The sequence below is a fragment of the Cnephaeus nilssonii genome, assembly GCF_951640355.1.
Source record: "Cnephaeus nilssonii genome assembly, chromosome: 5".
In the NCBI taxonomy this organism is placed as follows: Eukaryota; Metazoa; Chordata; class Mammalia; order Chiroptera; family Vespertilionidae; genus Cnephaeus; species Cnephaeus nilssonii.
The window spans coordinates 43,101,016-43,119,728 of record NC_137076.1 but is presented as its reverse complement, the minus strand read 5'-3'; the positions used below and the strand labels follow the sequence as shown (position 1 = coordinate 43,119,728).

At 38.7% G+C, this 18,713-nt stretch overlaps 1 protein-coding gene across 1 annotated transcript in view; it reads right to left on the bottom strand.

Moving 5' to 3' along the window:
* Positions 1 to 11,747: 11,747 nt before the first annotated feature.
* GUCY1B1 (guanylate cyclase 1 soluble subunit beta 1) overlaps positions 11,748 to 18,713 on the bottom strand; it is a 44,630-nt gene continuing 37,664 nt past the window's right edge. The window contains exons 10-14 of the mRNA XM_079772062.1: positions 17,358 to 17,595; positions 15,726 to 15,866; positions 14,791 to 14,945; positions 14,317 to 14,443; positions 11,748 to 12,927 (exon numbers count right to left, since the gene is read on the bottom strand). Coding sequence (XP_079628188.1) covers positions 12,904 to 12,927; positions 14,317 to 14,443; positions 14,791 to 14,945; positions 15,726 to 15,866; positions 17,358 to 17,595 — 685 coding nt within the window. The 3' untranslated portion in view covers positions 11,748 to 12,903. The remainder of the gene's footprint in view (positions 12,928 to 14,316; positions 14,444 to 14,790; positions 14,946 to 15,725; positions 15,867 to 17,357; positions 17,596 to 18,713) is intronic.

Genomic DNA, 18,713 nt, shown 5'->3' with positions numbered 1-18,713 from the left:
GTCATTTCATTTACTTTTATATTAAATATATGGTTTCTCTCTCCTACTAAAATGTGGGCTCCCAGGGGAAAACAAAGTCTGCCCATTTTTCATTGATTGAACCCATGCTCTTACACCAGAGCCTGGCACATCTTGGGATGTCAACATGTACTGAATAAACAGATCCCAGTTCATCGTAGTCAAGGCTGCATTCGGTAGGTAACCTGCACACCAGAAAAATGGGCTGGATCTCATTACTCAATTCGCCCAGCTTCCAAGAGCTAAAGCCTGGCTATGCTGATCTGATTGAGAAAATCATGGTACATCCACAAGATGAATTTCATGCAGAGAATATATATCCACTGCATTAAAAAAGTTAAGGACATGGGGAAATGATTACATATAATATTGAGCACAAAGGGGACCATGCAAAAGTGTGTAATATTTAATACAAAAAATGTAAATGGAAAAATATATTCTACCCATATAGTGTTTTCCCCTGAGCATATTTTGAGAAAGAGAAAATTTTCTATCATACTGAGCTTATACTAAGTAGAGGGTAACATACTACTCCAACTATATTTTATAGTACTTTTATAAAGGGAATCTCTGAGCTAAAAATATGGAATAGTTTAATTCCAGGGATCTGTTAGTTAATTAGTTTGACTTTACTTTAGATCTATTACTCAGACTCTGCAGATTCTTTTCTTCTCTCCCCAAGTAGCTAATCCCTTCATATTATTTTTTTATTGACATTATCTTATCATGGTAGAATGATAAGATAATGCTCTCTGAGTGGGACCTGCAACTGAGGTACATGCTCTTGACCAGAATCGAATCCGGGACCCTTCAGTCCAAGGGCCGATGCTATATCCACTTAGCCAAACCATCTAGGGCTTGCTTTCAGTCTATTGACAGCATAAATAACTTATGCTGGGAAAAAATGGTAATTTTTTATAATATGAAAATAATATTATTTAATGTTAGTGATGTTAAAATGTTGATATTTTTGGCTTTGTTTTTATCTAGTTTACTAGTACTTTAATTTAAAAAGGGGAAAATTTTTTAAATTGTTTTTTAATGATTAACATCATTGTAATCATGTAGATTATAATTTAAAAGTCCATTTAAATTCATTCATTAAAATGTGGATAAAGATATACAATCCCAGGTAAATAATGTGTAATTCTTAATTTTCTGAGTGAGAACTAGAAGGACAATATGCTTTATATTATCATTTACAGTGGTGGTTGCTCATGGCAAACATTTGCAAAAATCACCAAGGAAAGATAAAGAGTAAATTGGCAAACTCCGGTCATCACATTTTAAAATTTTGAGGAAGATGATGGATAACTAAAATTTACAATTTAATTTTAGAATGAAGGTCAGCAGGGTTTTGTTTTCCTTCGGACAAAAAGAAAAGGTTGGATACAAGCAAATATTTTTATATGCAACATACTAATTACATATAAAAATCCGTTAGCAAACTATTGGTTTTTTAAAAACTTTGAAATTTTTGCCTTTTTGTCCCTTGTTTCCTATGTTTAATATAGGATATAATACAAATTTTAGGATATAATACAAATTTTACCTAATTTAAAATACCTTTAAAACAAAAAGAGAAAATATAACAAGAAAAATTGAGGAAGTTTTTGAGTCAGCATCCCCACAGATACTAAGCACCTGGTGTTTGCTAGGGTTCTGTGTTTACTTCCATGAGGCCTTTCAGACGGTGTCACGTGTGAGTTCTAACACTGAAAGCCAGCACCTGGGCAACCCTGAGTGAGAGATTCACCTGGCATTTTCTCTCTTTTTTAAAGCCCAGAGATCAAGACATTTTGGCATCTATTTTCCAAATATCCTGTTATAATCTTATGAAAAAGCAAAATAAGTGAAGATATTATTATGGAGTTCAGAGACAAGTAAACAAATAGGAGGCTGATTTTCACTATGCTAAGGAAAAATAAAAAGTAAAAGAAATTCCAGTTTACTGAGTCTCTTTAAATTTTCAAAACTTTAAAATCCAGATCTCTATATCTAAATGTGATTTAGGTTTGTTTGTGTGTTTTTTTAGGTCCATACAATTACCATTTAAATCTGGTTAATAACATCTTACAGATTCTCTAAAATACATACACTCATGTATGTGCACACACATGTGCTAGTGGTGAAAGTAGAGGAAACCAATGGGGAAATCTAGGTGGTTTAAATGAATAAAAACAGCTAGTAAAATCATTATGTTTCCTCCACATCCAGAGAGCCAGCACTTTCAGCTGGTGCCTTAAGGATTACGTAGTCAATGACGTTCTTTCTCTACTTCTGCAGCCCATCGGAGCTCTCTGTTGGAATCAACCAATCCCACAATCTGGAAACTCTATGGCCAATCTGGTAACGCTATGGCCAATCTGGTTTTCAGGCAGCATATAAGCCTTTTATATATAGATGGGCCCAATACTATTAAGACATTTCCCCGACTATAATACTGTATGGGTCCTCTTGTTCTCTCCTTATGATTGCCACTTTGTGACCCACATGAAGTTTTATCATATTCTCCTTGCTAGACCTGTTTTGGACCTCAGGCCTCATGAGACCTAGAGCCAAAACCTCCTGTTATATCTCCTTTATACTCCTTGACCATTTGTCTAACTAGAATTTTGTTACCTGAAGCTCAATCACCTAATGTCAAATCACACTTGACAACTGCCTTGCCAACATCAGTGGTTGTCAATCGGTGTGCCACAGAATTTTTAAAGCATGCAATACCTGACTATTTCATCAGGGTCACTGACATCTTTGCACTTAGATTGTCAAATCAAAAAATGACAACAGCCAACACAACAGTAGCCATCCGATGTGAATGAATTAAAATCACACCTATTTTTTTTGTCACATAGGCAAAATATATATATATATATATATATATATATTTTGGCATGCCATGGAATTTTGTAATTAGCTTACGTGTGCTATAAGATGAAAAGGGTTGAAAACCGCTGGCTTGCATGTAATTTGAGAGATCAGATCATACTGGTTGGAAGCACAGGCTCTGACATTAGTTGTGTGCATAGATAGTTACCAGCTCTTTGACTGGCAAGTTACCCAAACTTATGTACTGCAGTTGACCTTTTATGTAAAATAGAGGTGATAATGAGTATTTATTTACTAAATGGGTTGCTACAAGGATTAATCATATGCAATATGTTTAAAACAATGTTGGGCACGTGGGGGCACCGGGTAATGTTAGTATTGTTCCCCAATTGCCATCTGGTGATAGAGATTTTGTTGGGAGTTTGAAGGGCAGCAGGAGTTCTGGTCACCTTTTATCTTGAGTTTTTCATGCTCACTAAGTTCGGTTAGCAGTTACTATATAGTACACTTAAAGAGATGTACACTTTAAAAAGGAGTTTTGTAATTTTTATGGTAGTGTTGTTAACATTATTTTTTTTAAAAGAACTCTTTTTTTAAAAGGCTTTTACATGTTAAGAACTGCAAAGAGCGTATTAAGGAATTTCAAATCTTAAAAGTTCATAAATTGGAAGGAACTTTTGGTAAACTCACAGAGAAGGGCATGTTGTACGGTAGGAACATTTCCTCCCACTAAGTTCTGGGACATTCTGTTAAGCACAAATCAAGTTATAATTGTTCATGTGTACACAAGCGTGCAAAATCTCTAGTAGTCATCTTTTGCATAATTCTTTTTTAGTTAATGCTTTTCTAATATTCCTGTCAACTGCAAACATACTAGGTTGGGTTGACAGAGAAAGAACAACCTTTTAAAAAAATACAAATGAAAAGGAGAAATGGAATGTGGGAGGTTACTGAATGATGAGTTAAATCTTTATAAAGATTCTTAGCATTGTCAAAAGATAATAAGGGCTGCTTAAAGCTTCATAATTGCTTCTTTTGCAGGATTTGCAAAAGAATTGTCAAGTGAAAATGCAAGGTCCTTTATAATCTCAAGACATTAAGTTGCTAATGTTAATAACATTTAAAAAGGGCTAATTTCCTTTCCTTAAATATTTTCCTAAAAATTCCTGAGAATTCATTTTCCTTTATTACTCTTCTTAATCACCATCTATATATGTACAAGATATTTAAGTTTAGAATAAATGCTTTATTCAAAACTATATATATATATATATATGTATATATATATATATATATGTATGTATATATATATATATATATATATATATATATATATATATATATATATAAAAGCCTAATATGCAAACTGTCCCCTCTGGAGTTCGACCAATTGGGAGTTCCATCGCTGGCTATGATGTGCGCTGACCACCAGGGGGCAGCGTGGAATGAAGGCAGGCCCCTGCCTGAGGCCAGCAGCTGGGGAAGGGAGGCCCTGTCAGGTGGCCGGCAGCAGCTAGGGACCCTACCCATGCATGAATTTTGTGCACTGGGCCTCTAATACATAATAAATTCAAATAAAAAGTATAAGCATATACCTTCTATTTCTTTATCAATGACCACTTTCATTTTCAACTATTCAGATACCTTTCTTATTTTGTTTTTAGAAATAGCAAGGTGTGATTCAACGTGTTGATGAAGAAACAAAACAATAAAATATCTAAGATGACTCATTTTTTATGTAAGATCTAATCAGTTACCTGTATATCTAGACCTGAACTGTCCAATGATAGCCATCCGCTTCATGTGACCATTGAGCACTAGAAAAGTGGCTGGTGTTAAATTCATTAAACAAAAAAGCCATTAGACTAATGTAGCTGTAATGCCAGTGTGGCTTACATAAACAACCCCAAATCTAAGCTTGTAAATGCCTCAAGGTTCAGAAATTGAAACAAGATAACCAATGACAAACAGCCTAGGCTTTTAAATTGTAGCCAATCAATAATTTCCTCACTCTAAAAGTCTCTCTTGAGCTCCTGTTGGTAGAACCACGTCCAGTATGGTGCTGCCTGATTGGAATGGATTTTCACTCAAATAAACTCTTAAAATGTTTATCGTATAACATTAGTCTGAATTGAGATGTGCTTCAGGTATAAAACATGCACTGGATTTCAAAGTCTTGGGACGAAATAAAGAATGTAAAATAAACCTGGCTGGCATGGCTAAGTGGTTGACCATCAACCTATGAACTAGGAGGTCAGCTGATCAATGATTCTCTCTCATCATTGACGTTGCTATCTCTCTCTCCCTCTCCCTTCCTCTCTGAAATCAATAAAAATATATTTTAGAAAGGAGAATGTAAAATGATTCACTAATAGTTTTTACATGGATTACATGTTGAAATTACAACATTTTAGATACATTAGGTTAAATAAAACATATTATTAAAATCAATTTCACCTGTTTCTACTTTTTAAAGAGTTGGCTATTAGATACTTTTAAATTTAAAGATTTACATCACATGTGACTTGCATTTATGTCTGACATTATATGTCTATTCAACCATGCTGATAGACCATCCTTGCAATTTTCTAAATAGACTTAAAAAACATTGCTTTGGAGGAAAGCATAGTTATCCTAATGCATAAAAGAATTACAAACACCCCATTATTTAATATCCTATTCTATGCGTAAAATTGAGGATACAAAGTCATTACACAAATATGTTTCATAAACATGTTTTCCACCCACAAACGGGCACCCTGCACAAGGATTTGGACTCTAGGCACACTTAACTTCCAAATCTTTCCTGCCGCTGATTCTCCCAGTTACTGGCTTGTTTTGACAGCCCACTCGGCTTTCTTGTCAGTTGGTAAATTTGATTTCTACCTACTTCCTGAGACTGATGATACTTCCTTCGGGCCCTGCCTTCCCCTTGTCTCGGGTTCCACAATATGAACCCCTGACTCCTCATGGACCAGCCTACTCATGTACATTCAGAGTCTCAACTGCCCAGAAACAGAAGAATCAGTAGCTGTCTTAGCCCGGGCCTTACACTGTAATAATTTTTACACATGAACAACCAAAATCCCTTTGGTTATATTCTTTGTACTAATGCATTCAAGACCGTGTGCACTCACAATATCAGATTTTGGTGCTGTGGTTGCCCAACTTTATGATTGCATTATATTCGTGGGTATATATAAATTATATTGAAGGTTGTTTGTGTCATGCAGAAAAACACCAAAGAGAAGGTGTTTACAGAGGTGTTCTAATTTATTTTTTAAGTTGTTATAATAATTTCCCCAGCTTTTTTGAGGTATAAATGACAAACAACAATTGCATATTTTTAAGGTGTGCAATGTGATGTTTTGACATGTATATACTGCAAAAAGATTACCACACCCAAGCTAATGCATACATCTATCACTTTACATAGTTACCTTTTCTATGTGAGTGATGAGAACACTAAAGATCTACCCTCTTAGCAAATTTCATGGGTATAACACATCACTATTATTAACTAAAGTCATCTTGCTGTACATTAGGTCTCAAGAACTCATTCATCTTATAACTGAAAGTTTAGACCCTTTGACTGACATCTTCCCATTTCCTACAACCCTGATAACCACCTTCTAATTGCTGTTTCTAAGAGTTCAACTGTCTTGGATCATTCAGTATTTGTCTTTTCGTCTGACTTATTTCAGTTAATATAATGCCCTCAAAGTCCACCTGTGTTGTTGCAAATAACAGGATTTCCTTCTTTTTAAAAACTGACTAATATCCTGTTGTATATTTGTATCACATTTTCTTTATCCATTCATCTATGGACACCTAAATTGTTTCCATGTCTTAACTATGGATTTCTTTTTTTTTTAAGGGTGATGTTTTGTAAGTTAATAAAAAATGGGCAATAAATTATATTAGTACTAATTTAAAAGTTATCTCTGTAATACTGACACTTCCTGTCTTTCGTTTTAAGAGGTTATATTCTATTTGAAAGGATGGCTACTTAAAATAGAGGTACATTTTCTCCCCTTATTTTTAGAGAATCAAGAACACAACTCTTTATAAAGAAATTTAAACTTAGGAAACATAATTAAATAAACATTACAGGGCCAATGTTTAACAGAAACACATACATTAAGGCTCTTATATGCTAATCTGGATTAGTCATTGTGATTTTAGCTTAGAGTCAAAAGTCTTCACCAGGTGCTTGCCCCACCCAGATTTATTTCTTCGAAGTTAGCTTTAAAATCCCTCACTTGATCTGCTCATTGTTCCTGGACTATTAGAAAGAGTATGGTTCAGAGTTTAGTTTGTCTTTTTAAGTATTCTCAAAAAGGCCAGGCCAAAGTCATACCATTGCTTCACTGGGATTTTTACCAAAAAAAAAATGATGGAATTTGGAAGCAAGAATTAAGTTTAGATAACCTCTTGGCCAGCTCCTTTTATACAGATTAAGAAACTGAATCTTAAGAAGGTAAAGGACTTGTCAGGACTGTGGGGCTGGCTTTGCCAGAACTGGACTCAGGTCCTTTGCTCTCTGCCCTGTGTTTTTTTGTTTTGGTTTGGTTTATTAATGCAAAATGAGGGGTTCTTCAATTTTCTCCTTGTAAATAAACAGTACTCTCATATTTGTGTTGTATAGCTTCTAACATGAACTACATGAAACTTAGTTTGCCTACAATTATTCTGTCCAAATCGTTTCTATTACAAAGTGCCCGTTTTAACAAGTGTACATGGCTTCCTAAGATTTCAGAGGAAATATTTGGGTGAAATTCTGAACTAGGTATGTGTGAATGAATTTCATGTTACACAAATGGACAAAAGAGATAATTATTTTTATGACATTCCTTTGAACCTGGGAGCTGATGGAAGAGATGGATTGACCAGCACAGGAAGTGCTGGTCAGTTGGGAACAGAGATGGTGAAATGCACTTCTAGGAGACACCCTGTGTCTTTCCCTGTTCTTTTCCATGTGCATTCTAAACAGCACTCTCTGCTGCCTCCCAGAGGTTCTATGAGTCTTTAGTGAGGGCTGCAGGAAGAAAAACATACTTAGGGGTAAGCAGATAAGTAATGACTTTTCTGCACCCATTTACAATGTGGGCTTCCCCCCGCCCCCACCCCCACCCCCCACCCCCGCCACACACACACCACCAAACACTTCCCATGACATGAGCTAGGTTTCCTACAAATCAACTCAATTTTGACACTATCTTCTAGGATACCGAGTTTCAACCTTTTTCATCTCATGGAACACATAAACTAATTCCTAAAATTCTGCAGCACACCAAAAAATATATTTTTTTTTTGCCAATCTGACAAAAAAGGGTATAATTTTTATTCATTCACACTGGAATGCTATTGTTGTGCTGGCTGTTGTTATTTTTTTATTTGACAATCTAAGGGAAAAGAGGTTAGTGTCCCTGATTAAATAGTCAGGTATTGCATGTTTTTTTAAATTACATTTTTATTGATCTCAGAGAAGAAGGGAAAGAGAGAGAGAAACATCAATGATAAGAGAGGATCTTGATTGGCTGCCTCTCCCATGTACCACACTGGGGATCGAGCCCGAAACTCAAGCATGTGCCCTGACCGGAAATTGAACGATTGCCTCCTGGTTCATAGGTTGATGTTCAAACACTGAGCCACACTGCCAGACATATTGCATGTTTTAAAATTCTTGCAGCACACTGGTTGAAAATCAGTGTTCTAGGAGATAGTATCAGATTCCACAGTTGAAGAGCTCAGCCCTAGAAGACTGCCCCCACTTCAGGGGCCAGTTGCAAGTGTAGGTCATCTCCTGTGCTTCTGACCCACCTGCTACAAATCTAAGATTCCCACAACACCCAATTTTGGCTTGATTAATCTGCTACAATGGCACACAAGCTCAGAGAAATAGTTTGCTTACTTAAAAGCCTATTAACTCAGGAACAGCGAGATGGGAGAGGGGGCAGCTCCTGCATTGAGCGTATGCCCCCTGGTGGTCAGTGCACAACATATGGACTGGTCTTTCTGCCTTTTGATTTGCATATTAGCCTTTTGTTATACAGGATTATTGCACAGATATGATTGATTAGATCACTGACCATTGGTAATGGTTTTAACCTCCAACATCTCTCCCCTCCCTGGAGGTCAGAGGCGGGGGTTGGGAGGACTGGAAGTTCCAACCCTCTAAATACAAGAGTGGCTCCATTGGAAACCAGCCCCCATCCTCAGGCGCATTCCAAAGTCATCATTAGTATAACAAAATAGATCTTTGTCATTTTCATCACTTAGGAAACTCCAGGGGCTTTAGAAACTTGTGTCAGAAACTGGGACAGAAAGGAAGACCAAATATGTTGTAATTTATTACAAGTGACAATATCACAATATAAAATGTTCAGAAAAGGCAAATTCTTAGGGACAGAAAGTAGATTAGTGGGTGTCAGGGGCTGAGAGAAGCAGTTAATTTGGAGTGGCTGGTAATGTGTACAGGATGTCATTTTGAAATAATGCAAATATTCTGTAATTAGGTGGTTGAATGACCCTGTGAATATACTAAAACCATTGAATTGGACACCTTAAAAAAAAGAGATTTTCATAGTATCTGAACTGTATCTCAAAAAATTTTGAATCCAGCAGACTACAGAAAGCTAGAAAATGAAATTGTCAGAATACAGTGAATTTTTGAGAATTATAAAATCTAGTGGTAGGTGTATGGTTGCACCCTGTGCAATTCCTTTAACTTTTCTTTGTTTTCAAATATTCACACACAAAAATGTTTGGGAAAGAATTTCACAGAAACAATAAAAAGAGAATAATACCTTTTTTTAAGCCTGCATGCAGTAGTCATTGGGGCCATTGAAACAGACTGATTGGTGTTCACTAAACTTAGAAATTAGGAAGACGGCTTCATGCAAAGCAAACCTGATGCATAGAATATATCTGCATATGAGAGTTACACAGGAAACTAGAGACACTGCGTGTAGGCCATGTGGACCAAAGAACATCCAGTTTAAGAAAATGTCTTAACAAGAGTTTATTTGAGCCAAATGACCACAATTGCTGGGAAGCAAAATCTCAAAGAACTGGGAAAACACTCTGGAGAATGGCCATTTGCAGCTTATTTTATACACTAGTGGCCCAGTGCACGAAGTTTGTGCACATTAAAAGGGGATTAATTAGAGGAAATAATTTAATATTGCTATTTGCCCTTTCTCTATAATAGAAGTGTCAGAGATGAAAGAAAATTAGTAAAATATATATGAAAACCTTCCTCCTGTCAGAGTCTGGGGCGCACCATGGGACCCAGAGTCAAGTCCCTGCCCACCCACATGTGCCTCAAAATCGCGTGAGACCCAGACCCGGCTGCCCCCCCCCCCCAATTGGGCTAGATCCAGATGTGGCCAGTCCCACCCTTGTCAAGCCCCACCAGGCAGGGGGCGTAGCCTCAGGCCCCCTGGCCTGGCACCAGGACAGGGGGGCATGGCCTGAGGTCCCCCATCAAGCCCCACCAGGTGGGGGGACATGGCCTGAGATCTCCTGTCAAGCCCTGCTGGGTGGGAGGCATGGCCTGAAGTCCCCCTTCAACCCCTGCCAGTCAGGGGGGTGCAGACTCAGGTCCCCTCGCCCAGCACCAGGACGGGAAGCGCACCTTGAGGTCCCCTGTCAAGCCCTGCCAGGTAGGGGGCATGTCCCGAGGTTCCCTGTCAAGCCCCACAGGGGCGGGGGAGGGCATAGCCTCAGGTCCCTGCTGATTGCTGGTTAAGGCTCCTTATGGGACCTTGGCCTCAGCTGTGGGTGCAACCATCTTTGTGATGGAGTGATGGTCAATTTGCATATTCCCTCTTTATTATATAGGATTAGAATCAAAGGAGGAGATTTAGGAGGGATACATGAAATCCATTGGTGGTAGATTAGGGAGGCAGGAGAAAGCAAAGCAAAGTAATCACTGAGGTTGGATAAAAATTAAAATGGAGAGACAAATACTTCTTTTACATGGTGGGTATAGGATACTTAACAATGAACATTTACAGCACATGGGGGTGGTATTCTGGGAACAAGATAACAATAAGGGGTTCTGTGGCCTCTTGCTCTGGTGAGGTGGGTGTGCCCCAAGCATTAGGAAAAGATTACTCTGACATTTCAAAGGTATGTTATTTTAGATGCAAAAACACAGTATACAGGTTCACTTAGATAAAGACAGACCTTTGTCAAAGAAGCTACAGGCCTAAGATGTGACTACCCTCCATGCCCTACCTTTAGGTAGGAATTTTTATGTTCATACCATCCTATGTGGTTAATTTCAGTCTCTGAATTTATAAGGCCTGCCATACCTCCCCTGAGCTTGTCACGTTTAGTATGTGGCCACTTATTCATCCACAGCTACGAACTGATGCAGGTCCTTACTTCTATGGCACTAATTCATCTTTAAACTAGAGCACCATAAAATCCAACTGGCCTCCCTATCTTCTCCTATTCTCACCCCACCCGGTCCTCCCTCTCCTCGCTCCTTCTCTATGTAGTCTTTTCCTTATCTTGAGTATGTATGTTTTATCACTACAAATATATGAATATCACATATTTTTTATTATTTATATATGTGTCTTTCATTCCTTAAAAGACTGTGAGCACTTCAAGAGCTGCTGTCACTGCATATTAACCTGTATATTCCTTCCCTCCTTCACCCGCCCCTTGCCAGATCTGGTCTTATTTCTGTCATTTTGTCAGTTCTAAAGAAAAATCACATTTTAGAATATGCCTATCTAAGAGGAGCGTTAAACTTTATAAGAGCAATGAGTCTAAATTGATTTTATATTTATAATAGGTAAAATCATAAAATGTATGTACAAAAATAGCATTAATAAAATGACAACATCCATATCATGTTTGTTGATGTAAAAACTGTCAAGAGACAAGTGGAAAAAATAATTTATTGCAGATTCTTTTACACATTAACATGGAACATCTATACATATATCGATGTGTTGATATGAAATACTAAATTTAAAGACAAACATTTTTACACAAAAGTAGTTGCAGTACAATTTGTAAAGATAGATATTAATAAATTATGGAGACATTTAAGAACAGGCCAATTATTCCAATAGGAATGCATCCTATGTTGCAATTAAACTAAGTTATCTGAACATGGTGCCCTCGATATAATCACATCCTTCTAAACTAAGAAAAAGAAGTTCATTTCTGAGAATAAAAGGCCAGGAATGGCTCTGATTGACCGAGTGTCCCAGCTTTATTCTTGGAAGTGGTTAGAGTCCTGTATCCCACGCTAATGTAATAGCTCGCTGGGGAAGAGTGCAGCTTTCTGTGACCACTGTGTGTACTTAATGAGGTTTAATACAAGACATACAATACAAACAATAGCATTTTACAGGAATTGTAATTGCCACATGATTTGAATGAGCAACCAAATATTTTAACAGCAGACATGTGTGTTCTATATTTCTGAAGGGAAATTGACACACTTCAAAATAGTCCCTATTTTCTTAGCATGATATACTAATCCTTACTTTGGGAATCTGAAAATAAATCATTTTTTTCTCCCTAAAACTTACAATCCACTCCTTTAGAAAATGATTCCTATAATGCTATACACCATCATGATATAAAGTTTGTTATATGTTATAGTCATTAAAATATACATATACTTATATATGAAGCATGAAACAGATTTGGTCAACCATGGTCTGTATACACAAGGCCAAATACTGTTCAGTTTCATTTAACTAAATTCAACAAATATGGATTGGGTGCTTACCATTTACAAATTACCATGTTGAGTAATACTTGTAGTAGATTTTAGACACATGAAGCACATATCATCCACATCTAAAGCCGAACTTTAGATAATGTATTAAACCTTGAAAAGAATCCAAAGCAGAGCTCAAGTTGAGTAATGAGTAGTGAAAGACATACCTAAGAGAAAGGCTTGGGATCATTGAAAAAGACAAAACAAGAATTTGTATCCGTAGGTAACAACTGCTCCTAGGCTTGCCGTATGTTATGGGATAACCGGAACCTAATCCCAGTCTTCCTCCCGCAGTCCAAGATTCAGTTGTCATCCTGGTTTGTTTCCTTGGAAAGTGGAAGACACAAGGGATTCATTTTCAGTGATGATAAAGCTGACAGTACCTCTCAAAAAAATCGTTTTCTATAAGAGTGGGGGACCTGCATTCCTGTCTACCGTTTTTCTAAGCATTCCCACCATAACTCTGGGTGAAAGAGGGCCACCCAGCTACAAGGACCAATACTTGAGGTACAGTTAAACTTATCAGAAAACATCAGTAAGCATGCCAACCCCAGAAGTAAATTATTTAAAGTAAAAACAGCTGAAAGAGGATAAAGATAAATATTTTAAAACTTGGCATTCCATTCCTTTCAGGACTTGTTATACTCTAAAAGCATTTTCAGGGGATGTATACATACAGGAAAAGAAATGTAATCAAGTGGTCTCACCCCTTCTACAGAACCAATACATCAATAGGGGAACAGAGTGTCCAACTAGTTTCTGATGCCACACACTGCGAGTGGGAAAGGCTGGGCTTGACCTGCATGTGTGCAGCTCACTGGCAGTCATGGGATTTCAGGTCTGGGGCCAGGGTTCTGAGGTCCACTCCAGCACGTGGGTTCCGGTTGGAGGACAACCCCAGTGCTAGCACGAACCTAAAGCTTCCCTACAAAATCATTTACATTCTGGAAAAGTATAAATCACTCTTCTCTGTAGGTAAAACACCCAAGAAACCAGAATTGCCAAAGATTCCCCCCAAACACTCCACCGGGAGGTCCTTGACCCTTAGAAGGATCTAAAACCTCATGGTTGCCCAGTTGGTGTTGCTCAGTGGTGAGCATCGACCTATGAACCAGGAGGTCACTGTTTGATTTCCCGTCAGGGCACATGCCCAGGTTGCGGTCTCCATCCCCAGTGGGGGGCATTCAGGAGGCAGCCGATCAATGATTCTCTCTCACCATTGATGTTTCTCTCTCTCCCTTCCTCTCTGAGTTGAGGAAACAAGGCCAGGGGATTCCCCTCACAACCCACTCATCTCAGTTGTGTTTGAGCCAGATGACAGAGGAAGAACAAAAAACAGGTCTTCTCTATCTAGTGATTTTGGTTTTAATTTCAAAAGCCAGCAACCGCAAAGTATCCCTTAAGAAGTATAGGGTGTCTCCAAAAATGTATACACAGATTTTGAATAATGATAAAGATGGTGTTTATTAGAATACATTTCATTTTCAAAATTGAGCTATCAGCTGTTAAAGTGTGTATACATTTATGAGGGAGATGCTGTGTTTATTTTCTAACTGGCTCATTGATAGTGCAGTATTTTGGCTACTTTACTTAAAAGTTCAATTCTGGAAACAAGAATTCTTTTCAAATGAAACATGTTTTCAGTGATTAAGATTTACCTCCACATTTTTATAAACTGTCTTGAAAAAAAATAATTAGCCTCTGATTAGTCATACCTCTGTCCCTGTATTTTTTCTGGATAGAAACCAAACTTGCATTGGTTCTTTCTTGCCCTTCATGGACACTGGGCCTCTGTGCTCCAAGAGGAACTGTGGGTCTGAATTTTCTGGTGTCATAAGACATCTGAAAGACAGCGGACAGAGAGTAGGGAGAGAATTAGAGAATATAGTTGCATGGAGAGAGGAAGTGGCATGTACCAAAGTTATGGAGACAGCAAGGACCACACACTAAAATTGTGCTTAAAGGTAGTTCAAGATTTTAGGAGCAATGATCATATCTGGAATTTCTGAGATGATATGAAAACATTTAAAGTGAGAATAATGACGCAATCTTCTCAAATACAAATTAAACAGTCCTAAGAGTGAAGGTGATAACTGCTTAAAGGTAAAAAATTCACTCAGAAAGTGAAACCCACGTGCAAACAGACATTTTCCTTTCAAATCAGTAAATACCCAGACGCGTTCTCTTACCTGTACGTATATTCAGACACGTTGATTTTTCCTTTTTCTCCGGTGGTTTCTGTTCTGCTGGTGAGGTTGACAGTATTTCCAAAAAGACAGTAGCGAGGCATCCTCTGGCCTATGACCCCTGTGACTACCTCTCCAGTGTGTATCCCTATTGTTATCTGCGGAAATCAAAGCTTTGCTTCAGTAACTTTAAACAATAACTCACTAATAGTTATTTATTTTGTATTACAGAATAATGTAGAGTCACTGTACAAAAATCATAAGAATTCCCTACAAAAACTCCAAATGTATTACAGACAAAAATAAAAACCCTCACAAAATCCGTCTTCCAAGAGAAACATTCCCTTTCTAAAGACTTAAGATTTCAAAGATGTGACTCTGCAACTTATGAGACACAAGAAAGAGATTTTAAGAAAAACAAAAGAAAAGAAAAAAAAACAACAACAGAAGGGACAGGAGGTTTTATCTCATTCTCATAACTGTCAGTACACGGGGTAGACTAATTTCAGATAAGTGGAGAGATTTGCCATCTCTATGAAAAAAATGTAATACCACTCACTGTCATATACTTATTTAAAATATTTCAGTCTTTGCTATGAAGATAGCCATCCTTGTACATAATTTGTGACAGGTCAAGAATATGAATCGGCCCTTTCTGGTTTGGCTCAGTGGATAGAGCGTCGGCCTGCAGACTGAAAGGTCCCAGGTTCGATTCCGGTCAAGGGCATGTACCTTGGTTGCGGGCACATCCCCAGTAGTGGGTATGCAGGAGGCAGCTGATCGATGTTTCTCTCTCCATCGATGTTTCTAACTCTCTATCTCTCTCCCTTCCTCTCTGTAAAAAATCAATAAAATATATATATTTTTAAAAAAGAATATGAATCGGTTGTCTACAGAGGTCCACTACCACTAGTGTGGTATTTATTTTATTTACTAACCTGAACAGATTCACCATCTACTTGAACCTGGCCAGCAATTTCCATCATGTCCAAGGCCAGGTGGCAAATGGACCGTGCATGGTGGATGCACGGCTCTGGTAAACCACTCACTGTCATATACTTATCGCCAACAGTCTCCACCTAACGTAGCACAGACAGTTAGATATTTATTGGTTAGCATAAATATGACTGTTTCACTTGCTATTCCTATACAAAAAATTACTTGTCCAAGGCTATCCATAACTCTAAACTCTCCTCCCTCTTAGTTCTGTAAAAATTTTAACAACAACAACCTGAAACTTTGTCATTATTTGAAATTTACACACATGGCATTTGAGGTCTTTGATGACCGGCAGGAGTAGCCACAGCATTATTTTTCCTCTTGTAAGTCCTGGTGTCGCACCTCAGATACCCTTATAATTCAGTAAAACAACGTATTGCCTTATTTCCCCTCCCCTGCAAACACACCCAAGCAGTGAGAGTTTAATGGCACAAGAGCCACTGCCTGAAGTTCAATGATTTATCACGGTCCTTAACCATTTATTTGTATGATTTGCTCACCAGCTGCTACACTGAAGCTCAGAAAACGACTATAAAATAAATAGTTCTCGTGGCACTTATATTACTCCAGATGCCCGTGGATGGTGTAGTTAACATTCTTTCCTTTACGAAGCAATATTCCACTGACTTCATTTTTCCAATATTATCATTGCTTCTCATTGAAACCAAGGGCAGAAATGCCATGTGAATGTTTATCTTCAGGTTGATGCTGTCTAAACTTGCAGCACATGCCTCACGCTCCAGGACTTCTTTACCGTACAAAGCATTTACTAGTATACATTTCAGCAAGAATGTCTTGTACAGAGCATCTAATCTAATAATAGACGAATATGCAAATTGACCGCACCATCGCTACGCCAAAGCCACGTCCACCAGCCAAGCCACGCCCACCAACCAATCAGGACGAATATGCAAATTACCCCAACAAAGATGGCGGCTAATTTGCATATCGCAACAGAGTAGAAAGAAGCCAAGAGCTGCAGAAGGGAGCAAAGCTGCAGAGAAGCAAGCAAGCCGGGGGGAGGAGAAGGGAGGAGCGGAGGCGGGGCCAGGGGAGAAGGAAGGAGAGCGGGCTGGCGGAGAAGTTAGAAAAGCAGGGGGGCTGGCAGAGATCGTGGGGTGGGGGACAAGGGAGGAGAGCAGGCAGGGTGGGGTAGAGTGCAGCAGGAAACCCTATTGCAGGATTTTTCCTGCAACGGGAACGCTAGTGAAAATATATGTTTATATCACGTGTGCTCAAATTTGTTCATGTGAGTGCCAGAAAGCTGCTGAACATTATGTTTTAACTGGGGAATCATCTGCTCCATGCATTTTGGTTACAAGAAAGAGAATGCTTTATTGCAAGCATGTCAAACTCGTGGCCCGTGGGCCACAGGCCTCGTTTATTTGGCCCGTGTTAGCCTTTGAGTTTGCCACGCTTGCTTTATAGCAAGAGGTGATTATTTAAGATAATGGTAAGTATGGGACACATGGAGGCTTCCTATCTACGGAGGCTCTAGTCCGAGAACTGAATGGAGTGCCCCTAGCGGGCAGGGTCTGACAGCACTGCATCACCATAAGGTCAGGACTTGCCTTATACACAAACGGATTTTTCCGGGAATCAGTCAGTGTGTCAAATCTGGTGTAGAGGTCGTTGAGGAGGTTGACAATCTTCATGGCCCCTTCCCCGGAGGCATGCTTGCTACAGAACGCGTTGAAGCCCACGATGCCACTGAAGAGGATGGTCACGTTGTCATATCTTTTAGCAGGCACAGGACGCTTGTGTCTCAGCTCATTGGCAACAGATTGAGGAAGGACGGAGTACAGCAACCTGTTCAGTGGGATTGGGAAAAAGCCATGGTAAGGAATGCTGGGACTAGGTGTAGTGCTTCTATTGACCATTTCATAGAACATTGATATCATTTGCTCTGTAAAGGCCTGGATTCTTATAGGGAAACCTCTACAGCTAGCATCAAATGTTAGCTGTTTTTATGTCAAAACAAGACATACAGACAGTATCAATCATTTGTTTGATTTTTAAGTACATACAATTCCCCAAGGTCAAACCAATTCAAAACAAATCAAAGTAAGCCAAGCAAACACTAGACCAAGCAAAGAAAAGTCAGTTTTCATTTCCAGTCCTGTGTTCTGACTCTGCTGTTCGGATGGTCACCGTGTGGCAGTTGTCACGGCCAGCCCTGAAAACACGGTCTGACCAGCACAACACCAGGAGCAGCTTCTCTCTCTGGAATGAGAAACTGATTTCCGTTGTTGTCAAGCCATATTGAGAGGAGCAGATTTCTCTCCCATCGCCTTCATCCCTCACTCTTCCGTGGAAGAAACTGGCAGTACATGTGAACCTTGGTCTAGACAAGAAAATATTTTGTTTCTCTAGTCAATACGGAGCCTGCGACAATGGCCTCAGGGACCCTGCTGAGGGGAAAGTGTGGGAAACACAAAGGAGAAGGATGATCTCTGATGAATTCACAGGGAAAGAAACAGAAACCAGGGAGTCTAAGGGCTCCCGCAGGAGGGCTCAGAGGGAAAAAGGAAGCCTCCTTGCTTTTCCTTCTCTGTAGTCAGAGGGCATCATGTGCTACATTGAGTGTACAGCATGGAGCTGAGCTCACATTATTTTTCCTAGCTTACGTGGCATTTCCCCAGTCTTTCATTTTTAACTTTCAAACAGAGAAAATTTCATAAACTATTTTAAAGCTATATTTGAATATGAAATGTGAATAGAACTACTTGGCTTTAAAGAAAAGAAATAGTAAAGGGTTTATAATTAAATCACCTTGAGAAACAAATGTCTATAAAAAATAAAAACACTAAACCTGGGTGGTTTTCTAATATAACAGCCAGAGCAGAATGCTAACTTGACTTTGAAGCTTTGTCCTAAGGATTGTCTTACGTGCTCCACAAAATTTGATGTTTTTCATGGATAACGTT